The following is a 25,129-nucleotide window of genomic DNA, read 5'->3' as shown; positions in this document are numbered from 1 at the left end:
TCCCTGATGTCTGGAACCAGGGGCTCATCTCCCCTATCCACAAAAGTGGAGACAAATCAGACCCCAATAATTACAGGGGAATTTGCGTCAACAGTAACTTGGGAAAGATTTTCTGTAGCATTTTGAATTCAAGAATTCAAACCTTTCTTCAAGAAAAAAATGTAATAAGTAAATGTCAAATTGGCTTTCTCCCTAACCATCGCACTACTGACCATATATACACCTTACACACACTAATTAAAAAACACGTCCACCAAAAAAAAGAGGGCAAAATCTTTGCTTGCTTTATTGACTTTAAAAAAGCATTTGATTCGATTTGGCACGAAGGGCTATTCTACAAAATTCTACAAAGTGGGCTTGGTGGTAAGGTGTATGACTTAATAAAATGTATGTACACAGAAAACAAGTGTGCAATAAAAATCAAAAACCAAAGAACAGAATTTTTTTCACAATGTCGAGGTGTGAGACAAGGCTGCAATTTGAGTCCAAATCTTTTCAACATTTATATCAATGAATTAGCAGACATGTTGGACCAATCTCCAGCCCCAGGACTCACACTATTTGACACAGAGGTGAAATACCTGCTATATGCTGATGACTTGGTACTTCTATCACCAACCAAAGAAGGTCTTCAACAAAACATTAATATTCTGGAGCAATATTGCCATAATTGGGCCCTGGCAGTAAACTTCCAAAAAACTAAAATCATGATTTTCCAAAAAAAAACCAGATGTCAGAAACACAAATGTAAATTCACCCTGAACAACACCTTAATTGAACACACTAAAAATTACACCTACCTTGGTCTGACCATATCTGCATCGGGAAACTTTAATATGGCAGTGAAGGCACTCAAAGAAAAAGCCCGCAGAGCAATGTATGCAATAAAAATGAAATTATTCAAAATCAACATCCCAATTAGAATTTGGACTAAAATATTTGACAGTGTAATCCTACCAATAGCACTTTATGGAAGTGAGGTTTGGGGGCCACTCAATAAACTGGATTTTAAAATGTGGGACAAACATCCAATTGAAGCCCTACATGCAGAATTCTGTCGGAAAATTCCAGAGTCCAGAGTCCAGAGAAATACACCAACTAATGCATGTAGGGCAGAATTGGGCCGTTTTCCAGTAATAATGAAAATACAGAAAAGATCATTAAAATTTTGGCTACATCTAAATTCAAGTCCAAATTCGAGTCTGCAATTTAAAGCACTTCAAGCCCAAGAGCTGAGCCCAGAAACGAGCCCTCTCAGTCAGCTGGTGTTGGACCTCACCAAACAAGCTGACACCAGCACTGCTTCAAAAGAAAGAATTCCAATAAGCAAAATCATGAACCAATCAAAGGAATCATATTTACAATACTGGAAAAACGAAACAAAATCCCAAAGCCGACTAAATTGCTATCTGACCCTAAACAGAGAATATGAATTGGCTGATTATCTCTACTCTGTCAGAGATACGAAGCAGAGACAGATCCTTACCAAGTACAGGCTGAGTGACCACCGATTGGCAATAGAAACCGGCAGACATAAAAAGACATGGCTACCCAAAGAGGAGCGTGTATGTGGTCACTGCATGACAGGGGAGGTAGAGACAGAGATGCACTTTCTCCTTTACTGTGATAAATATTCCTCACAAAGAGATTCATTATTCACAGAAATGACTACATATATTCCACATTTTTACAAATTGAACCCAGAGGAAAAACTAAGAATACTCATGGGCGAAGGAGCAATGGCTCCTCTTGCAGCCAAATATGTATTTTCCTGCCATAGCCTGAGGGACACTGAATAATAACATCTGCATAGTAAACAGTAACTTACTTATTATTACTATTATTGTTATTACTATAATTATTAATGTTTACTGTAGACTGTTACCATTTTATTGTTATTATTTTTGTATTTAATTTTGTATTATTATTTGCTATCATTTATAATTTTGTTACAATGTATATTGTATACATTGTTGCTTTGGCAATATTGACACAATGTTTTTCATGCCAATAAAGCAGCTTGAATTTGAATTTGAATTTGACAGAGACACACACAGAGAGAGAGAGAGAGAGAGACAGAGACACACACAGAGAGAGAGAGACAGAGACACACACAGAGAGAGAGAGAGAGAGAGAGAGAGAGACAGAGACACACAGAGAGAGAGAGAGAGAGAGAGAGACAGAGACACACAGAGAGAGAGAGAGAGAGAGAGAGAGACAGAGACACACAGAGAGAGAGAGAGAGAGAGAGAGACAGAGACACAGAGAGAGAGAGAGAGAGAGAGAGAGAGAGAGAGAGACAGAGACACACAGAGAGAGAGAGAGAGAGAGAGAGACAGAGACACACAGAGAGAGAGAGAGAGAGAGAGAGACAGAGACACACAGAGAGAGAGAGAGAGAGAGAGACAGAGACACACAGAGAGAGAGAGAGAGAGAGAGAGACAGAGACACACAGAGAGAGAGAGAGAGAGAGAGACAGAGACACACAGAGAGAGAGAGAGAGACAGAGACAGAGACAGAGAGAGAGAGAGACAGAGAGACAGAGAGACAGAGAGAGAGAGACAGAGAGAGAGAGAGAGAGAGACTGCGAGAGAGTGCAATGATATTCAAGTGATAGGCTGTTTTAAAACAGCAGCTGAAATTAAATAATAAATAGGGTGACCCCTGAAAACCAGATGTTGATGGGTAAATTAGACCTAGGTCTTTATATTACTGTAGCATAGACTATGCTGCAGCAAATGTAGGCCTACCTATCACTAGAAGAACATTTACCATGATGAGATGATAGGTCTACATGCACTGTGAACTGCTCTCCATACGGAGATGGGTTGCCTGTCCCCACCCTGAACACTGAGGAGTTATCATACAGAGGCCATAGAGAAGACTGATTTAGACTTCGCATATCACTTAGTTCCATTTCACGCCAAGCTGTTCATATAAATTATTTAAAATAATGTACCAGTGTCTCAGTTATTTATCCTGGGGGGAAAAGGGAGTGGTTTTGGGCTGTAAATCCCAGTAAGTCTCAGTAACCAGGTTCCCATTATTCAACCCTAATCCAGATGGTTGGGGATGAAGAGGGGTTTGGGGGTGGTATAGACATACCTGTGAGTTTAATCTTCCCAGCCTGCTGCTGCTCCTCCTCTTTCTGCCGTTTCCTCCTCAACTCAGCCATCTCCAGCTCAAACTTGGCTTTCCATGACAGGAAGTTCTCGATGGTGACCACTGTTCCTTGGAAGAGCACCTTCTCAGCCTCCTCCGCTGCCTCCTCTTTTCGCCTCTTCTCTTCCTCTCTTCTGTTTTTTATCTCGTCGACTAATTCATTCAGTTTGTCCTGAACTGCTGTAACTAGGGTGAATATCATCACCATTCCTAGGTTTTCCTCAGCCTAGAAAAATAAAAACACAGACGTAAGCCCTTTCATTGCGGAGTAAGGCTGAATAGACAGACGGAGAGAGACAGAAGGACAAACAAACATACAGAGCTGCAGTAATCCACTGATGCAGCCTACAATCCACTGATGCAGACCTTCAGAACTACACTTTTAAAAGTATAATAAATCCATGTATTATAGCCTTCACCATCACAATAAATCCATTCATTTTAGACAGGTCTAAAGAAACATGACATGAAGAAAATGTAGTCTATTTCAGAAGAACAGAATAGCATACTCTCTGCATTGTCCTTATGTTAGGCCCTGATCTGGATATGCCATATGGCTGTGGGCTACAGTAGTTCATTTAGCATTTGCTAAGAATTCCGTGGCATTTTATAGTATGAAGAATACAATTGAACAAAGCTCAATAAAAAATGATATTTTCTCCAAATTATTTGAGGGAGCGCGCACACACGGCTATTCTGTGATGCGCGTTTAACAAAAGAAACAGGTACTCCTATATGCTTAATTTTGAGTTATTTATGTAACTAGTTGTGATACAAAATGTTGGGTTATATGTTTTGATTTTTTAATACATTCTAAGGCTGCATGACGCGACTAATGATGATTTGAAAAAAGTTGCATGAAAGGCATGAGCTCCACTTTTTTTTTGCGTAGGCTGTACACACTTCAGTCTCTTTCACAATTTGACAAGCACTTGATAATGCCTCGAATTTCCAGACTGCATCCCGTGTGGCCATAATGCCCCTAAAATAAATGTATGCCTTTTGTGGTCAGTGGCCGTTATACCCTTGGGCTGCATATAATAATTATGATTCCCTTTCACCGGCTGCGTGCCAAAGCACCTCTTCGCTACAAGTGAAGACAGACACCTGGGACGCAACTGTGCGCATCCTTATCGAATTCCGAGAAGCATATTGAAGATATTGGAAGAACTGTCCACATTTACTTTTCGTCAGCCAACAAGATGAGTAGGCCTAACGAACAGCAAAAGTACTAGCAAAAGCACTATGTCAATCTACTATCCCCATAGTACAAAAATTGACCTATTCTGTGCAAGAAATACATATTCCATAGTCCGGGACAGTTGTGGGATGCAATAGAGCCCAAATTAATACAACCACTAGCTTAAAAAAAACTGTCTTAAGCAATGAGCCTAACGCAACAAATGAGAACATTTAGCTTAAAAGGCTATTTCTTCACATTATAAGCGCAGCAATGCACACGGCAAATGTTCCATTAGCAGGAAAAAAAAACTCCCAAAAGTGAACACAAATGCAATCATGCATGTAATGCTTTTATTATAAAAGGTGCATTTTTACATGGTGAAAATTATCTTCCCCAAAACTGAAACTCATGCGTTGCGTTGTGTATGTATGCCAGTTAGGGTCTACACCCATTGTAAAGCAGATAAATGTGCTTAATTTTAAGGAGTTATAAAGGAGCCTTTTGGTCCTAGACTTGTTGCTCCAGTACCGCTTGTCGTCTATGACTTGGGTGACTGGAGTCTGACAATTTTATGGGCTTTCCTCTGACACAGCCTATTATAGAGGTCCTGGATTGCATGAAGCTTGGCCCCAGTGATGTACTGGGCCGTACGCACTACCCTCTAGCGCCTCACGGTCAGATGCCATACCAGGCAGTGATGCAACCATCAGGATGCTCTCGCGGTACAGCTGTAGAACCGTTTCCCCCTCTCCTGAAGGGGAAAAGGTTTTGTTGTTCCCTCTTCGACTGTCTTGGTGTATTTGGACCATGATCGATTGTTGGTGATGTGGATACCAAGGAACTTGAAACTCTCGACCCGCTCCACTACAGCCCCGTTGACATTAATGAAGGCCTGTTCAGCCCGCCTTCTCCTGTAGTCCACGATCAGCTCTTTTGTCTTCCTCACATTGAGGGAGAGGTTGTTGTCCTGGCACCACACAGCCAGTTCTTTGACCTCCTCCCTATAGGCTGTCTCATCGTTGTCGATGATCAGGCCTACCACTGTTGTGTCGTCAGCAAACTTAATGGTGGCGTTGGAGTCGTCATTGGCCACGCAGTTGTGGGTGAACAGGGAGTACAGGAGGGGACTAAGTACACACTCCTGAGGGACCCCAGTGTTGAGGATCAGTGTGACAGATGTGTTGTTACCTACCTTTACCACCTGGGGACGGCCTGTCAGGAAGTCCAGGATCCAGTTGCAGAGGGAGGTGTTTGGTCCCTGGGTCCTTAACTTAGTGATGAGCTTTGTGGGCACTGTGGTGTTGAACACTGAGCTGTAGTCAAAGAACAGAATTCTCACATAGGTGTTCCTTTTGTCCAGGTGGGAAAGGGCAGTGTGGAGTGTGATTGCATCATCTGTTGGGGCGGTATGCGAATTGGAGTCGGTCTAGGGTATCCGGGAGGATGCTGTTGATGTGAGCCATGACCAGCCTTTCATGGCTACACACGTGAGTGCTAAGGGGTAGTAATCATTTAAGCAGGTTACCTTCGCTTCCTTGGGCACAGGGACTATGGTGGTCTGCTTGAAACATATAGGTATTACAGACTTAGTCAGGGAGAGGTTTAAAATGTCAGCGAAGACACTTGCGAGTTGGTCCGTGCATGCTTCGAGTACATGTCCTGGTAATCCATCCGGCCCCGCTGCTTTGTGAATGTTGACCTGTTTAAAGGTCTTGCTCACATCGGCTACCGAGAGCGTTATCACAGTCATCCAGAACAGCTGGTGCTCTCGTGCATGCTTCAGTGTTTCTTGCCTCGAAGTGAGCATAAAAAGGCATTTAACTTGTCTGGTGGGCTCGCATCTGGGTTTCCTTTTGTAGTTTTCAAGCCCTGCCACATAGGAGTGTCAGAGCCAGTGTAATAGGATTCAATCTTAATCCTGTATTGACGCTTTGCTTGTTTGATGGTTCATCTGAGAGCATAGCGCGATTTCTTATAAGCGTCCAAATTAGTGTCCCGATTCTTGAAAGCGGCAGCTCTAGCCTTTAGCTCGTTGCGGATGTTGCCTGTAATCCACGGCTTCTGGTTGGGATATGTACGTACGGTCACGATGTCGTCGATGCACTTATTGATGAAGCCAATGACTGAGGTGGTATACTCCTCAATGCCATTCGATGAATCCCGGAACATATTCAAGTCTGTGCTAGCAAAACAGTCCTGTAGCGTTGCATCCGGGTCATCTAACCACCTCCATATTGAGTGAGTCACTGATACTTCCTGCTTTAGTTTTTGCTTGTAAGCAGGAATGAGGAGGATATAATTAAAAATCTTTATACTCTCTTTGGATAATTCATTCCAATCATTTAAAAGTTAACAGCAGGTATTATGCATGTAAGTTTAAGTATTTTGATTTGCCAAATGGAGGGCTGGGGAGAGCTTTGTATGCATCTCTGTGTGTGGAGTAAAGGTGGTCTAGAGTTTTTGTCCGTCTGCTTGCACATGTGACATGCTGGTAAAAATATGGTAAAACTGATTTAGGTTTGCCTGCATTGAAGTCCCGGGCCACTAGGAACACCGCTTCTGGGTGAGCATTTTCTTGTTTGCTTATGGCCTTATAATGTTGGTTAAGTGCGGTTCCAGCATCGGTCTGTGGTGTAAATAGACGGCTTTGAATAATATAGATGACAACTCTTGGTAGATAGTGTGGTTTACAGCTTATCATAAGGTACTCCACCTCAGGCGAGCAATACCTCGAGACTTCTTTAATATTAGACATTGCGCACCAGCTGTTATTGACAAAAAGACACCCACCCCTCGTCTTACCAGACGTAGCTTCTCTGTTCTGCCGGTGCATTGAAAATCCCTCCAGCTCTATATTATCCGTGTCGTTGTTCAGCCACAACTCAGTGAAACATTTGATATTACAGTTCTTAATGTCACGGATAATCGTAAGTTATCAATTTTATTTCCCAATGATTGCACGTCAGAAAGTACAATTGATGGCAGTGGGAGTTTACTCGCTTGCCTACAGATTCGCAAAAGGCAGCCCGATCTGCATCCCCTTTTCCTCTGTCTTTTCTTCACACAAATGTCTGGGATCTGGGTCTATTCCGGGGGAGTAGTAGATCTTTCTCGTCGGACTCCTTAAAGGAAAAAGCTTCTTCCAGTTCATGGTGAGTAATCCCAGTTCTGATGTCCAGAAGTTATTTTTCGGTCATAAGAGACAGTAGCAGCAACATTATGTACAAAATAAGTTAAATAAAATAGCACAATTGGTTACGGGCATGTAAAACATCATTCACAAGTGATGAGATATCATTCACAAGTGATGAGATATCATTCACAAGTGATGAGATATCATTCACAAGTGATGAGATATCATTCACAAGTGATGAGATATCATTCACAAGTGATGAGATATCATTCACAAGTGATTAGATATCATTCACAAGTGATTGGCTAATATTGTCACCCATCACACTATTCTTGATTTAATCTAGTGTTTACATATACTAAATAATATGTGAAATTTGTTTTGATTTGGAATTATGCACCTGTCTCGAAACAGGGGCAGCGGGAAAAATATATGTAACAAAGGCACTTAAATAGCGAATGGAGGACGCTTTTCCCGTGGTTCATTTTCATGCCACCCAGGTAGGCTATACTCCTGTTTTATAGAGAAGCAATGTGCTTAATATTAGGAAGGTTGAGAAATAAATATAGTAGTCCTAGCCTATTGAAAGCTGATGGGATCCTCTATTTAAGAGGCCATCACTGTTTTCTCATGCAACTGCATAACCTATAGAAATGTTGCGCAACATGAGCTCACGGGGTCTCATGAAGTGTTTGATTTGATTTCCGATTACATTTGCATTGATGTCAGAGTGACTTGAGGGACAATAGAGTGCAGAGTACAAGGAAGTTATCAAGTTTGATAGGCTACTAATGACCATGAGCAGCATCAGAGCTTGGAGAAGCCTAATTACAGTGACTAAACGGTCACATGGAATTTGACTGCCACCATGACTCGGTGTGGCGGTAATACAGTCACCGTAACAGCCCTATGAGTGAGTGTGTGTGCACATGAGTGTAACAGACCTGCTGCTGCAGTAAGGTGAGGATGCCCTCTGCGTCTGAATCCTCCAGGTTCTCCTGGGAGTATATCTCCCACAGCGGCACCTCATCGGGATATTTCTCCACATAGGTGAACTGTAGCGTCACTTCAATCGCTACAATAACACAGAGGCATTAGGTTAACAAATAAACAAACAATAAATGTAGTAAAACACTAGCCAGGTCCCAGATCCGTAAATGCTTTAATTAGCCAACTCGACTGACTTGTCATATGGGACCAAGCTTTGTGTAGCACAACAGATCTACACAAGACTCGGGCAAGAGAGTGATAGGTTACTGCTTACTTTCATCGTTTTCCCCTGCGTCTGATGTCACAGTGATGGTGAAGCTGGTGGGCACCTCTGATAGCACTACAGGAGGGCCAAAACAAATATTAAAGTCAGCACAGCAGTCACATCAGTGTTATGCAAATTAATGAAAAGCAAACAGTTCGAACAGAAAGTGGATCCCGTTGCTCTAAAATTATTTCACTATTGAAAAGTGGAAGATGTTAACTATGATCAACTCACCTACTGGAGAGCCTGAATGGTAAGATGTGTGGCACTGTCAGTGCAGTTGAGTTTGTTTAGCTAGCTAACAGTGCAGTGGCACTGACTAACTTTGAGTGTGGTGATCGAGGGCGTTTCATTATGTGATCGTTAGCTAAAACAATTTCTCCTAGATGTTGAGAGTTGTTGGCTTGCTAACTAGCTAGCCAGCTAAATTGGCACCACAATGCTAACCTGAGTTAGCTAGCTAGCGTTCTCCAGCCTGGAAACCAACCGAGACAGACTCGCAGAAAACTCACCTGTAAACGAGTCCGGGTAAATTGACTCTATAGCTTCCAGCTCGTTTCGCTGCTCCTCGGCGTAATCTGTCATTTTCTTCTACTATGGTCCATCAATGAGCTAGCAAAGTTATCCAACTGGGCACAGACGTGTGCGTGCTCGAAGCAGAAGGGCCCACCAAAGATGTTTATAAAACCGAGATAGACCACAACGTGTCGTTTCCAATGGGAATAAATTAGTCATAGTGGGCAGAACAAGCAAGGAGGCGGGCAGAGCCAAGCATGCGCTAGCGAAATCCTATTGGCGCGTTCTAGTATATTTGGGCATATTTCCGTCAGGAAACGCCTACTATGTGAAGTGCACGTGTGCAATAACTCAATTCGCCTTTGCACTCCTTCTAAACAGCGTGATTTTGTAAAACAAAGTGCGAAGTCTACAATACTTAATCAGTTCTGTTCATAACATATTCTAGTTTTTGGAACAGAAAACTGCATTGAGATCAAATGTTTAATTTATGAGAAGATTTGCAGAATATCGGCCAAAATACATCTCGTTCCATCTTCTCCCACTGCGCGCCAGTGGGCTTCCTCTCACTACTACATTTGGTAGTGAGTGGAAACGCCAACCGGATGCTTCACATTTATGCATCCACTGAAATATCTGTCTGTGGGCCCACTGTTGATCGACTACATCGGCAATCCTTTTTAGTTCTCACTCTGAATCACAGAAGGTTGGTTTGACAATGTCTACTAAATTGAATTACTAATTATGCAATTATATCTATTAGATACGGATACATTTTCCGTTCAAACCTCTTAGGTTATTATCTACTCATTAGTATTATTCGTTCGGTTATCATGTATGAAATATTTTATACTTTTCTTCAATAGTCTAGTAAATTCTTAAAGGGCCATCGACATTGGCCTTTTCCTTCATACTGTAGTCATTTGCCTTTTTGCAATTGGTTTGCTCAAGTCCTGCATCCTCTCTCCTCCATCCTCTGCAGTGGTGTAGTGGAGGGTATACGCTGTATTACCATATACACACTTATTTTTCAGTGTGCATTGGGTATACAAAGTAATGGAGGGATACGCCTTATCAATTAATAAAGCTGATCCAACAGATCAGAATGTTTAGCTTATAATGTTGATACACTAGTATTCCTTCATATTTTAGGCGCAGCAATGTGCACACAGCAGTAAGGCCTACACGCAAATGTTCCTAACTACAATTTGCAGGAAAACACCTTTCTTAAATGCGCACATTGACAGAGATTAAAATATCCATTAGATATTTAGAAAGAGAGGAGATCTAAAGATGCAGCATCTATCATGGGATGGGTTTCTAATATGACTAGGATAATGCCTTTGGCTGCTAGACAATGAAAGAAAGTTGAAAGAAACCACAGAACTGCAGAACGCATATGAGGAAGTCTTTATAAAATGGTTGCCTCCATGTTTCTATGGTGGAATTTTGGCTATAGGCTACTTTGAAGAATGGTAAGACCTGCTTCATAATATGAAGTAAAATGTCCAGGTTTCAAACAATTAAGGAACAGGGAAAATATAGCCAATGGCAGAATGATATCATGATTATTTGCATCAATCTAGTGGTCATTTGTTTTGCAAACTCCATCTCATGTGCTACAGAAACAAGCTAGCCAAACAGTGCTAGGTGCCTGCACACTTGAATTAAAGGGTAACTACACTCAGAAATAAAAAATGATTAGATTTAAAACTGGTTTTATGATGTGGTTTAAGCATAGTTATGGACTTAGAACATCCAATTTTGTGGTTTTTCTATTACAAAAATTTGAGTATACCACCTCTATACCACTGGTCCTCTGTCCCCTCCGTTTAAAAAAGGTCAAAGGTGTCACGCCCTGACCTTAGATATCTCTGTTTTCTATATATTTTGGTTAGGTCAGGGTGTTGTGACTAGGGTGGGTACTCTAGGTTTTTGTATGTCTAGCGTTTTTGTATGTCTAGGGGTTTTGTATGTCTATGTTGGCCTGATATGGTTCCCAATCAGAGACAGCTGTTTATCGTTGTCTCTGATTGGGGATCATATTTAGGCAGGCCTTTTTCCCACTTTCTGGTGTGGGATTTTGTCTACAGTTAGGTTCCTGTGTGCACAGTAGTAGCGTCACGGGTCGGTCGGTCGGTCGGTCGGTCGGTCGGTCGGTCGGTCGGTCGGTCGGTCGGTCATCATTTCGACAAGCGTGACAAAAGGAGGAGGAGAGGAGGCAAGGAGGCAAGGAGAGGGAAAGTGAACGGAAATGTGCTTGTTTGAAATGGGACAGTCCTTCTCCACTGCACGTCATCAGGCAAATTGCGTTTACAGGGGGTGGAATCGTAAAATAAATGTGTAAAGTGATAAAAACAAATTTAGATAGCTGTGCAAGCCATTTTAAAGATAAAAGGATAAGCAGCATATCGTTTTTAAACGTTTACATGCTTTTGTCCTTCGAGAAAACAATAGCTGATTCAAAGGGGTTTGGCAAATTTCAAAACTCTTCTGCGAAGGACTACAGATAGGATACACATGACTAACCTCCGATGAAAGGTGGCTATCGAGAAGAGGAGGACACTCCATTCCATTTGCTTACTAATGAATTGGCACTCTCCTCGACCACTCAACCACTTATCGGTTTCCGGGTCACAGAGGAGAGAGGATGGAGGAAAGAGGATGGACTTTTACCCAAATGAGAAAAGGCCATTGTGTGTGTGTGTGAGAGAGAGAGATGCACCATTGAGAGCAGACCCAAGGTCCGCTAGAGTCCGCTATTATTTGATGTCAGGATAATAATAGTGCCCTCTAGCGGACCTTGGAGCTGCATCAAGAGTATCATGACTGACTGCATCATCGCCTGCTACGGCAGCCAAACCGCCCTCGGACGTGGATCTACAGAGGGTGATGAAAACTGCCCAGTCCATAACTGGTGGCGAGCTCCTAGCCCTACAGGAAATTTACTCCAAGCGGTGTCTGAGGAAAGCTCGGAAGATTTCCAGAGACTTCAGCCACCCCAGACATGGACTGTTTACTCCCTTACCGCCTGGCATGCGGTACAAGAGCATCAGAGACAGTTTCTACTTCTTGGCCATAAGTCTGTTGAACAGATAGCCCCTGGCTGCCGTCCACCTGCACCTTAAGACTATTTGCACAGAATCTCTGCATTCCCACTTCTCTCTCCCTCTCACACACACGCACGCACACACACACACACACTTATTTATTATTTACCGCTCTACCTTGCTCCTAACTAGTCACTATTCACTTACTACCTGTAGGGGCGGCAGGTAGCCCAGAGGTTAGAGTTTTGGGCCAGTAACTGAAAAGTTGCTAGATCGAATCCCCAAGCTGACAAAGTAAACATCTGTCTTTCTGCCCCTCAACAAGCCAGTTAACCCACTATATCTAGGCCATCATTGTAAATAAGAATTTGTTCTTAACTGACTTGCCGTTTTAAATAAAGGTAAACAAATATTTAAATATAACAGTACACTGACATATATATTCACAGTATATATCTTTTTACTTATTTTTTTAACTACTGACATAGTATTTTGGAGTGCTCTAGATTTACCACTAATTTTATTATTCCTGCAATGTTGAGGAAGCTCGCAAGTAAGCATTTCATTTCACCGTTTATCCTGTATCTTGTGCATATGACGAATAAACAATGATTTTAGTGTGTGTGATTTCTTTTGTTGATTTATGACAATTAATGTTTACCTTTACGTTATCTTCCGACACATTCGCTGTAAACTGAATTAAATATACAAATACACAAAGTATGTTCATCTCCATTATCATTCATTCAAAAGTAAGATTATTTAAAAGTTGAGGGTCGGTTTCCAGGACCCAGATTAAACCTATTCCTTAAAAAAGGACTGAGAAATCAACTGAAACTAAGTGCTTTTTAGTCCAAGAATAGGTTTTTCTACATCAATGAAACTGGTCCTTACTGTTCAAACTACATTTTAAAAAATTACAACATTCAGTGAAAAAAAATCAACATTCTTTACATACCCTTCAAATAAATTGAAAGCAAATATTTTTTACATAAAAACTTAGCATGGGTGCTGCTCAAATAAAAAGTTACACTTTCCCTATGCAGTGCAAAGGTGCCCACAGCCAAAACATGACATTATCAACTGTATCAAACAATGTGGGCTTCTTTGACAGACAATAGATTATCAGATATTCCAGTGAATCACACAGAGTACCAGTCAAACGTTTGGGCACACCTACTCATTCAAGGGTTTTTCTTAATTTTTTACTATTTTCTACATTCTACAAACTATGAAATAACACATATGGAATCATGTAGTACCCAAAAAAGTGTTAAACAAATCAAAATAGATGTTAGATTCTTCAATGTAGACACCCTTTGCCTTGATGACAGCGTTGCACACTCTTGGCATTTTCTCAACCAGCTTCACCTGGAATCCTTTTCCAACAATATTGAAGGAGTTCCCATCAATGCTGAGCACTTGTTGGCTAGTTTTCCTTCACTCTGCAGTCCAACTTATCCCAAACCATCTCAATTGGGTTGAGGTCGGGTGATTGTGGAGGCCAGGTCATCTAATTCAGCACTCCATCACTCTCCTTCCTGGTCAAATAGCCCTTACATAGCCCGGGGGTGTGTTTTGGGTCATTGTCCTGTTGAAAAACAAATGATAGTCCCACTAAGCGCAAACCAGATGGGATGGCGTATCGCTTCAGAATGCTGTGGTAGCCATGCTGGTTAAGGGTGCCTTGAATTTTAAATAAATTACTGACCGTGTCAACAGCAAAGCACCCCCAACCATCACACCTCCTCCTCCATGCTTCATGGTGGGAACCATACATGCAGAGGTCATCCGTTCACCTACTCTGAGTCTCTCAAAGACACGGTGGTTGGAACCAAAAATCTCACATTTGGACTCATCAGATCAAAGGACAGATTTCCACCGGTCTAATGTCCATTGCTCTTGTTTCTTGGCCCAAGCAAGTCTCTTCTTATTATTGGTGTCCTTTAATAGTGGTTTCTTTGCAGCAATTCAACCATGAAGGCCTGATTCACACAGTCTCCTCTGAACAGTTGATGTTGTGATGTGATGGGGACGGGTGGGGCAATATGGGATGGGGGCACAAAAGGCTGGTAGATGCTCACCTCTGGACTGTCCCCAGAGAGAGGGGCTCTGTCTCTGTGGGCCCAGTAAAGCTCTGGTACACATCCACAGCCTGGTCTCCATAGACACCCATCTCTGCCTCGTCTCACAGGAGATGTATACAAGCGTGTCCTCGATCGAGGCATAGATGTGGGACTCGGTCTTTTCGTGATTTGGGGAACCTCCTGTTGTGATCTGGCAGGAAGCTGGTCCCGTTGGGGTTGTAGATGGACACTTGGTGAGACAACGGTCTCTTCTTCTTCCTACTCAACAGGAGGGAGATCAAAACACATCACATGCAAAGTAGGCTACTGTAAAGAGAGAAAATTACTCAACTGGCCTACCTGGTTAAATAAAGGTGAAATAAATCAAATTTAAAAAATGTATGTGTTCACTTATCATGACAACAATGTCATACATACAAGTAATCCCTTATTACCATTTTTTTGTAATTGAAAATACCTAGGAGTGTAGCTATAGAATATAGACTAGCTACAGTACAAGTAAAATACAAATAGCCTAGTTAAATAAAGGTTAAATAAAATAAAATAAATTATCTCCACAACACTCCACCCCAGCAGGTGGTGATAGTGTAAAAATGTGTTTCGAAAAAGAGCGCGTGGAACAGGAAAAACAACACTTGCTAGCACCTACTCAGCTAGATAACAAACAAAAATGTTGCCTAACATAAAATCATTGAGAATGTTGCTTCGATTAAAAGCGGCTGTCGACGAGCTATTCGGGGCAGTTGAAACAACGATAGCAGAGTACCAGCAAGAATTATGCCGTTCAAAAGAGGAGAAAGACCGAACGATAGCAGAGTACCAGGAAAAAATGTCCCGTTCGGAAGAAGAGAACGCCCGGCTACAGAGGCTGCTGGATGTCGTTCTTAAACCAGAAGTAAAGTTACAGAGACTAGAAGGTGTGTTACTTATTAGCTAAGCCCGTAACAACCATTGTTTTATACAGATACCTAATGCATGTTGAGCATTTAAATTTGAGTCATCACTAGCAAAAATGTAATCCAATTGGAGACAGATTTTCATGCGTTTTTCATTCAAAAATCAGAATGAAGAAAATTCGAATTTTCCCCACTAGTAGTGTTTCCACCAAACGGAGTGTGTGACGACGTAGTGCACACAGTGTACTTTTTCATTTAAGGTTTCATGTACCGAATACAAATCAAATGTTCTATATGTTTCCATCACATTTTCAACTCTACCAATAGTTTCGTCACAAACATTGTCCTGTTAAATAGCAAATATGTCTACTTTGGTCTTGGCACGTGTGTTCTAGCCAACAGCTCACATATAGCCTACACTACAGGCTGTGCGGGTAAACTAGTCTACATGAGATTATTATGGAAAATAGCGAGAATATTTTTATTTGTCAAGCATCCGTCATCAGAATAAGATCCTCGATATTATTCACCACCCTGTGAAATTCATAATTTATTTAATCTGTTGCCTAATAAACTGCATGGTTTCACGAGTCATAGACGACCATACACCATATCATCTCGTGACTCCAAATTTACTTAGATGTGATGTTTACTATATCAATATTTGCTCATAAAAGCGTTTGCATCGCCTTTTCTCGCATCACTTATTTTACCTACACAAAAATATCACACTATGTCGTACTAACAAATGACCTGTAGGCAGTTATACAACTGTACTGAAACTTCCAGTTTCCAACACAAAAGTTACATCTGGCTAGAACACATTTCTTGTAAGCCAGCATCTCAGCATTAGAATGTACTAGCTAAATATATCATGTTATTTTTCCCCACAGACCTCCAGCAGCTCACTCTCTCCATCTCTGAAGAAGTTTCCCCTGAGCAGCAGGATTGTAGTCTGGGGCAGGAGGAACCTTCTCAGATTAAAGTGGAACAGGAGGAGCTATGGGTCATCAGTCAGGGACAAGAGCAGCTTCAAGCGATGGATTATGATACTGATGATACTGATGATTCTGCTGATACAGAAGCCTTCATATCTACTGCCAGAGTAAAAGGTGACTGTAATCAGAACCCAAGTCAGTCCTCACATCTTTACCAAGTTTTAACCCAACGTGAAGAAAACACAGACAGGGATGAGCTACCCAGCACCACAATGCAAATTGAACAGATTAAAACAGAAAATGTCAGTGACAGTGACTCTCAGCCCCCATCTGCAGTCAATTCAGACTGGTCTGAAACTCAGATTGAGAGTGGTGATAGTGTTGATTGGATGGAGAGTGAAGGACCTCCACTCAAGTCAAAGAGTACACAGACAGAAGTTGGACCAGGAGTCTGTACTAAAGTCAGAGAATCCACAGTGTTGTCCCATTTGAAATCCCCTATCCCCAGTAATGCTGTTCGTCATTGTAGAATATGTGCAAAACCTTTTATCACCATGACGTCTCTAGTGATTCATGCCCATAGACATAGACAGCTATCTCGGTGTGGTATCTGCGGAAGAACCTTTGAATCTGTAGAAAGTTTGAAAGAACATCTACATTTTCATGTTGCAAGTACAGGATCACTTGTTACATCTGTGGTATATGCTTCACAGAGGATGAGGAGGTTTTGCTGGAAGAGCATATGAGCAATCACAAACTGTATCGCTGTCTTGGGTGTAAGGAACGTTTTCGATACTCGCCAGTGTCTGACATTGCATAAGAGGACACACCAGGACTCTTGATCAGGATTGAAAATTGAAGACCGCCCCGACCTGGGCCTATGACCTGCAGCCTGAGCCTTTACAAGCAGTCTTTTTTTATTTTGAAATTGTAAAAACAATGAATGTGAGGGAGGAGTAGCCTATATTTTCGTGATCAAACTTGATTAAAACACTACAGCAGTTTTTGCTGAAGAAATGACTGGTAAAATGTTACAGTTCCATATCCTAGTAAAGGAAGCCTGAGTGAGGCCCAATGTGTATCCTGAAAAGTTTTTTTTATATCAAATAAACTATTGAATGGAGAGTGTACCTTCTAATGCATAGTTACCATATGTACTCAAAAGGCTGGTTTCTCAGACCAGCACTTTCAATGGATATTAAGCTCTATTTTAAAAGGAAAAATTATAACCACAAATAGGTGCTGCTCCTGTTACTTTTTCTTCTTGGGGATGAATCTGTCTGAGAAACCATCCCAACATTTATCATGAAGGGCTAGAGAAAAGGTAGCTCACTTACTTGATCACCACACAAACCACAGCCAACACAACCACCATGAGAACCAGCAGAGCTGCCACCACACTCAGAATGCTGGTCAGAAGCAGGTCTTAGGAACAGGAACACACACAGGTCAGTATTCACTGATATCCCATTATCAACCCACTCACTAACATAATGGTTCAAATCTGGAGGCTGATAATGCTTATTATAGAAAACATTAGGAACACTATGACAGACTGACATAGGTGAATCCAGGTGACAGCTATGATCCCTTATTGATGTCACTTGTTAAATCCACTTCAATCAGTATAGATGAAGGGGACAAGACAGGTTAAAGAATGATTGTTAAGCCTTGGGCAAGAACAGGGTATGGTAGTAGGTGCCAGGCATATTGGTTTGTGTCAAGAACTGCAACGCTGCTTGGGGTTTTCACGCTCAACAATTTCCCCTGTTTGTCAAGAATGGTCCACCACACAAAGGACATCCAGCCAACTTGACTCAACCAGGGCCGGTCCTTGTCGTTCTGCCGCCTGTCGTAGAATTACAACATGTTAATCACATTACTTTAATATTAGAATGTATCCCTATATTGGTACATTCAGACTGTTATATCTAATAGGCAGCAGAATAGTGTTCTTAGAACTGAGTCTGAGAGGAGCCGCTGAGATTTTAACGCTGACAGTAGATTTACGATGGCTTGGTAATAAGACATTCCATTCCATGATTAGTGTCTGTGTGCCTGTATGTCGGTGCCAGGGAGACCCAATCTCCTTTTTCTCTCCCATGCAGATGAACACTGAACTTAAATCATTTGAGCGAATGACCTAGTGTCTATGTTACATTACTATTTCTGTATAAACAAGCAGTAAACGACCTTGAGACAGAAACCTGTTGCGATGTAATCGTGATGTCTGTTGCATGAGAGCACAATGTACCTTTGTATAAATTCTCTCATCTGTGATTTGTCATGAACATCCAGGAGGTTGGACTTTGCTATAAAATGCTGTGGCTTAGTCCCGCTGGTTGAGTTCTCAGGGATCACCTCCAGGGTGGTTACTGACCAACTCCATTACTGCACTAATTAAATAATAAAGTTCAATTGTTTTGAAGAAATCTAAAAGTCTCTCATTTGATTAGAATAATTTCACCACGCCCTAGACAAGACCAAAAAATGTTGCTACCACAAAACTAGAATACTCCCAGTAAGTGAAAAAAAAAAGTTTAAAAGCCAGCACCAAAAAAGGTCACCCAAAAGGCATTGGTCCGTGCTTCCAAGCCCACTGAGGTGTAGCCTACAGTGTTGCCTGAAATTTAATTCTATGAATGCCCATCTATTTGGTAAGCCTACCGTTTGTAAAACACAAAAAATGATGACAGGACCAAAAAAAAGACTTCCAAAAGATGGCGGCTCGTGCTTACTGGGGTGTAGCCTACCATGTGGCCCCCAATGGAATTGGATGAATTCCCATCCATGTACTAGGCCCACTGTTTGTAAAACAGGCCGTTGCATTGGCTTTATTAGTACGGATTCCTGTGACTAATCAATTTGGCTATTTAAGTTCTGATTATCAGCGTGAAATGCAAAAGTACTTTTTCGCTATGATCAGCTTGTCAAAAATGGAGGGATACAAACTTGAAACCACTGATCACGGCAATGGGTTGAAACTCCTGGACAACAGTTGTGATTGTCCATTTCATATTGTCCATTTAACTTTGACCTGTCCTGTTTTTAGGATATGTTGTTAACATTACAGCGCATTTTTTTGTTGATTGAGCGCCATTTAGGTTAGGCTATTTGATGGGAGAAACCTGCATGATGTAAAAAAGTGTCCGTCACATTACATTATCATACATTTTCTCTCCAGTCTGTAGGCTACAGAAAAGGCCACATACTCGTTCTACCATATCCTATATCTGCTACATGACTCATGTCAGATCATTGTTTAGACGGAATGATGATACAGAGCCATAGTGATGTGTCTCCAACAGAACCCTGGACAAACTCACTGGGAATGGACAAGCAAAGTAGGCACTGCTTATCACAGGGTGGCATCAACGCTCACCTAAAAATCCCATATGCCACTGGTTGAGAAAAATTGTCATTGTTTGGTCAGTTTAGCTCATAAAATGCCACCCTCGTCAATCTGCCGCCATAGGCAGCTGCATAATCCTACCCACTGAGTGAGTCCAAGCTCCAATGAATTCAGTTTGTTCTGAGGGGAAAATGGAGGGGTGCAACTCAATATTAGAAAGGTGTTCCTAATTTTTGGTATACTCAGTGTAGTAAGACCAGAATGAACAAAATATCAGAGAAATTCTGAGAAACATTGAGCGTTAGATTTTCACTGCAATTTCAAATTCACTTTAAACAAACAACCTATGGAGAGGGCCAGAGGAAGAAGGGAGTGAGAGGAGATAGAACAACACTGCTTATCATGATGACTGGTCCACACGGTCGGTCAATCACTCTTATCCTTGTGCAGTGTGATCTGTGTGAGCACGCTGAAATCTCCTCTCTCAGGCATACAGTTGGAAATGTTGAGGTAGAAGCGCGCTGAGACATTGATCTTCCTGCCTGCCTCCTCGTCCTCCCGCCAGCTGTACATCTCCAGGGAGCCCAGGATCTGCACCCTGATCAAATCACATTCATTTATTTACAGCACATCATAAAGTGCTTTTCAGTAATCCGGCCTGGACCCCAAGACCAAGCAAGGAAGAAGCAGGACCACAGTGGCCAAGAAAAACTCCCAAGAATGAAAAAACCTAGAGAGGACGTCTCAGAGGGGTACCCATCCTCTTCTGGTTGTACCTGATGCCCGTGTGGCGGTTGCTGCACTTTGGGCTGGCTGATGTTGTCGAACATGAGGTGAGCTTCCAGCTTAGAGGGGACATCGACGATCCAGGAAACAGTGGAGTAGGACTTCATTCCCACATAGGGGTGGCCAGGAGAGTTGGTACTCCTTGCTTTGGGCATACCGTGACAATGTATCTCTCTGTGTGTACATCAGGGGGAGAATAACATATTTGCAGTTACAGTGCTACTTTTATATAAAACAATTTATTAAAGATGTAACTTTATAGCCAAAAGTATATGTGGACACCCACTCGCTGAACATCTCATTCCAAAATCCTGGGCATTAATTTGGAGTTGGTCCTCCCCTTGCTGATATATCAGCCTCCACTCTTCTGGGAAGGCTTTCCACTAGATGTTGGAACATTGCTGCAGGGACTTGCTTCCATTCAGCCACAAGATTATTAGTGAAGTCGGGCACTGATGTTGGGTGATTAGACTTGGCTCGCAGTCGGCGTTCAAATTCATCCCAAACGTGTTTGATGGAGTTAAGGTCAGGGTTCTGTGCAGGCCTGTCAGGTTCTTCCACGCCAATCTCGACAAACCATTTCTGTATGGACCTCGCTTTGTGCACGGGGCATTGTCATGCTGAAACATTGCCACAAAGTTGGAAGCACAGTGTCATCTAGAATGTCATTGTACGCTGTGGTGTTAAGACTTCCCTTCACTGGAACTAAGGGGCCTAGCCCGAACCATGAAAAACAGCCCCAGACTATTATTCCACATCCATTAAACTTTACAGTTGGCACTATGCATTCGGGCAGGTAGCATTCTCCTGGCATCCCCCAAACCCAGATTCTTCCGTCGGACTGCCAGATGGTGAAGGATGATTCATCACTCCAGAGAATGCCTTTCCACTCACTGTCCAATGACAGTGAGCTTTACACCACTCCATCCGATGCTCGGCATTGTGTATGGTGATCTTGCATTGTGCAACTGCTCGGCCATGGAAACCCATTTCATGAAGCTCCCGACGAACAGTTATTGTGCTGACATTGCTTCCAGAGGCAGTATGGAACTTGTTAGTGAGTGTTGCAACCAAGGACAGTCGATTTTTACGCGCTACGTGCTTCAGCACTCTGGGGTTCCGTTCTGTGAGCTTGTGTGGCCTACCACTGAGCTGTTGTTGCTCCTAGGCGTTTCCACTTCACAATAACAGCACAGTTACACCATTAATTAAAACATATTACCTTCAATCTCCCTGGTGAAGGAGATGTTGAGTAAAGGGTGAGAGAATGGCCACCTCTCATTCCCTCTCATGGTCGAGGCTGAAGCTGTGATGGACACGTTGGTGTGGACCAGGACTTTGTGTATGGCTTGGTGTGGACCAGGACTTTGTGTATGCCGTCATCGTCCTCGGCCACGGTGAGAGTGACAGAGCTATTGCAGGGTTGTTCTAGCAGGGACTGCCTGAGGTTGCCAGTAGTGGGCAGGAGCTCTACCGTGCCATGCTGAGGGGGACGGAGGATCCAGGTGACCCTGCCCAGGGGGGCGGGAAGACACCTCTCCAGGACGGGCACCGTCAGAGGGACAGGGGCTGCTGCTGCTGGGCAGTCCCTCCACTGACGGCACTGAGAAATGGAGAAGAGTTAAAGGATACAAACCAAAATAAAGTTGAATATATACAATGAGTTTGTGGTTCCTTAGGATCTAAAGAAGGACAAAGTATTTGTTCATCCTAATTGTCACACTCCGTCTGTCACACTCTGTCACACTATTGTTTCAAGTGTAAGGGAAGCCAAAAATGTAGCATTGAATTGCAGTAATTGTTTAGTTAGGGCTTAAGGCCACAGTCACACACATGTTGAACGGTATATCATGTTATTCTTCTATGACGTCAAGCCAGACCAACACAATGAGAAGTTAGTGACTGGGCGAGCAACATAGTGTTAATAATAATGCTTATGGTTATATAACTTAGAGCAGAGCAGGGTTACTAGTTAGGCCTTAGTTACCTATGATTATGATGGCGGTCAGTAGCAGCTCCTGACATGGGCAGTCCTAGAAGGACAACTGAGAGATTTTCCCTGAGGGAACATAGATTTTCTCCTGGATGACAGAGTTCAGCTTCAGCTCACAGTCAGACATGGGGTTGGTCTTCTCAATATGGAGAGAAAGCCTCCGACCAGTGGAGCCTTCTCCAATCCTGTTCATCTCACAGTTCCTTAGGATCAGGGAGAAGGAGTCCCGGCGTTTGGCCGGCTGGAGGTCCGACAGCTTCTTCACCACTGCGAACCACCGTTACCATGGTGATACTCCACGGCCGGCTCCTTCTTCAGGCACAGCGGCTGGGTCTGACCCAGGAAGACAACCGTAGTGTTGTGTTTGGGAGGGACCACAAACTTTCACTCCATCAGGTCATCGTCAGGGAAACTATTTGGGTAGTTTGGAGAGAGCAACTCCGAAGATGACGTCCCTTCCGGTAAAGTCACTTTGAGGACAGCAAATGCTGAGGGACAATGATATGTTGATGAAGTGTCAGAAAATACAATGGAGATGTTACTGGGAAGCTGTAACGAATCTTGTTTGTTGAATGAAGAGTGGACCAAGATGCAGCGTGGAAAATGTTCATGATTTTAATATTCAAAAAACACTCAAACAAAATAACAAACGTGAAAACGTAAGCGAACATTTCTGTCAGGCAAAAAACACTAAACAGAAAACAAGATCACACAAAACCCAAAAGGAAAATGACAACTCATATATGATCCCCAATCAGAGACAACGATAGACAGCTGCCTCTGATTGGGAACCACACACACGGCCAAAAACAAAGAAATAGAAAACATAGACTTTCCCACCCGAGTCACACCCTGACCTAACCAAACATAGAGAATAATAAGGATCTCTAAGGTCAGAGCATGACAGAAGCCCTATTTGTCCCTCGCTGTTACATGTACAGCTATTACAGTCCAGCTGTCACTGTTGACACTGGGATAAGATGTGTACCACAACTTCTGGGTGCTTGACTAAACATTATTCTGCCTACCTAGCTATATCATTACAAACCAAACTGCTCCTACAGATTGTAGAAAAAAAGAACAAAGGGATGTGCTGCTAGGATACGATAGTGGGGCTAAACACCCTTTTCTCATCTGGACTGACCACCGTAATCTGGAGTACATCCGGGCAGCGAAGAGATTGAATCCTCGTCAGGCAAGGTGGGCCATGTTTTTCACCAGATTTAGGTTAATCTCCTATAGACTGGGTTTCCTTAACACTAAGGCCGACGCGCTGTCCCGTCTCTATGACACTGAGGAGCGGTCCATTAATTCTACTCCCATAATCCCGGCTTCCTGTCTGGTGGCACCGGTGGTATGGGAGGTGGACGCGGACATCGAGCGGGCGTCATGATTGGAACCTGCGCCCCCACAGTGTCCTGCGTAGGGACGTAGGTACGTGCCACTTGGTGTTCGCGACAAACTGATCCGGTGGGTCCATACTCTACCCTCTTCGGGTCATTCGGGAATTAGGAGGACAGTGCAGGGTCTTAGGGGGAAGTACTGGTGGTTCACTTTAGCGAGGGGCGTGAGGTTTCATGTTTCCTCCTGTTCGGTGTGTGCTCAGAGTAAGGCTCCTAGACACCTGCCTAGAGGGAAGTTACAGCCCCTCCCCGTTCCACAACGGCCTTGGTCACATCTGTCGGTAGATTTTCTCACCGACCTTCCCCTGTCTCAGGGGAACACGGCGATCCTGGTCATTGTGGATCGGTTTTCGAAGTCCTTCGAAACGGTCTCCTCCCGTTGCCCAGTCTCCCTACGGCCCTGCAGACTGCGGAGGCCCTGTTTACCCACGTCTTCCGGCACTACGGGGTGCCTGAGGACATCGTTTCTGATCGGGGTCCGGTTCACGTCCCAAGTTTGGAGGGCGTTCATGGAGCGTCTGGGGGTCTCAATCAGCCTGACCTCAGGTTTTCACCCAATGGGCAGGTGGAGAGAGTGAACCAGGATGTGGGTAGGTTTCTGAGGTCGTATTGCCAGGACCGGCCAGGAGAATGGGCGAGGTATGTCCCATGGGCGGAGTTGGCTCAAAACTCACTCCCACACTCCTCCACGAACATGTCTCCTTTCCAGTGCGTGTTGGGCTACCAGCCGGTCCTGGCACCGTGGCATCAGAGCCAGACCGAGGCTCCTGCGGTGTAGGAGTGGGTGAAGCGCTCAAAGGAGACCTGGAGAGCCGTCCAGGAATCTCTCAAACTGGCTGGTGGGCGGCAAAATGTGAGCGCTGACCGCCACCGCAGTGAGGCCCCTGTGTTCGCACCGGGGGACAGGGTCTGGCTTCGACCCGAAACCTGCCCCTCCGCCTGCCCTGCCGGAAGCTGGGGCCGCTGTGTGTGGGGCCATTTAAAGTCCTGAGGAGGATAAACAAGGTATGTTATAGGTTACAGCTCCCTTCTTACTATCGCATTAACCCCTCGTTTCATGTGTCTCTCCTCAGGCCAGTGGTAGCTGGTCCCCTGCAGGAAGGTGAGGTACTGGAGGTCCCTCCGTCCCCTCTGGACATCGAGGGGCCCCTGGCGTACACGGTACGTTCCATTCTGGACTCTATAGACACCGGGTGAGGGGCCTGCGGTACCTCGTGGATTGGAAGGGGTACGGACCGGAGGAGAGGTGCTGGGTACCGGTGGAGGACATCTTGGATCCATTACTGCTGAGGGATTTCCACCGCCTCCATCCAGATCGCTCTGCACCTCGCCCTCCGGGTCGCCCTCGAGGCCGGTGTCGGCGCGCTGAGGGAGC

The 25,129-nt window shown here is 43.5% G+C and overlaps 2 protein-coding genes and 1 pseudogene across 2 annotated transcripts in view; 1 reads left to right on the top strand and 2 right to left on the bottom strand.

Moving 5' to 3' along the window:
- The window catches only part of LOC139390924 (RWD domain-containing protein 1-like), a 21,037-nt gene extending 11,485 nt beyond the window's left edge, over positions 1–9,552 (bottom strand). The window contains exons 1-4 of the mRNA XM_071138326.1: positions 9,246–9,552; positions 8,743–8,808; positions 8,423–8,553; positions 3,106–3,388 (exon numbers count right to left, since the gene is read on the bottom strand). Coding sequence (XP_070994427.1) covers positions 3,106–3,388; positions 8,423–8,553; positions 8,743–8,808; positions 9,246–9,318 — 553 coding nt within the window. The 5' untranslated portion in view covers positions 9,319–9,552. The remainder of the gene's footprint in view (positions 1–3,105; positions 3,389–8,422; positions 8,554–8,742; positions 8,809–9,245) is intronic.
- A 2,713-nt stretch (positions 9,553–12,265) lies between these two features.
- On the bottom strand, positions 12,266–23,742 carry LOC139385179 (CUB domain-containing protein 1-like; annotated as a pseudogene).
- LOC139405824 (transcriptional repressor CTCF-like) lies at positions 15,054–18,646 on the top strand. The gene is made up of 2 exons (XM_071148258.1): positions 15,054–15,303; positions 16,176–18,646. The coding sequence occupies exons 1-2, from the start codon at positions 15,057–15,059 to the stop codon at positions 16,964–16,966; spliced, it is 1,038 nt and encodes a 345-aa protein (XP_071004359.1). The 5' UTR covers positions 15,054–15,056; the 3' UTR covers positions 16,967–18,646.
- Positions 23,743–25,129: the final 1,387 nt, after the last annotated feature.

The sequence above is a fragment of the Oncorhynchus clarkii genome, chromosome 3, assembly GCF_045791955.1.
Source record: "Oncorhynchus clarkii lewisi isolate Uvic-CL-2024 chromosome 3, UVic_Ocla_1.0, whole genome shotgun sequence".
In the NCBI taxonomy this organism is placed as follows: Eukaryota; Metazoa; Chordata; class Actinopteri; order Salmoniformes; family Salmonidae; genus Oncorhynchus; species Oncorhynchus clarkii.
The sequence above is the reverse complement of the archived record's forward strand: the minus strand, read 5'-3'. Positions and strand labels throughout refer to the sequence as shown.

Coding starts and splice junctions, on each gene's coding strand:
- LOC139405824 (XM_071148258.1), top strand. CDS start 15,057: ATGTTGCCTAACATAAAATCATTGAGAATGTTGCTTCGATTAAAAGCG. Junction 15,304..16,175: donor AAAGTTACAGAGACTAGAAG/GTGTGTTACTTA, acceptor TTTTCCCCACAG/ACCTCCAGCAGCTCACTCTC.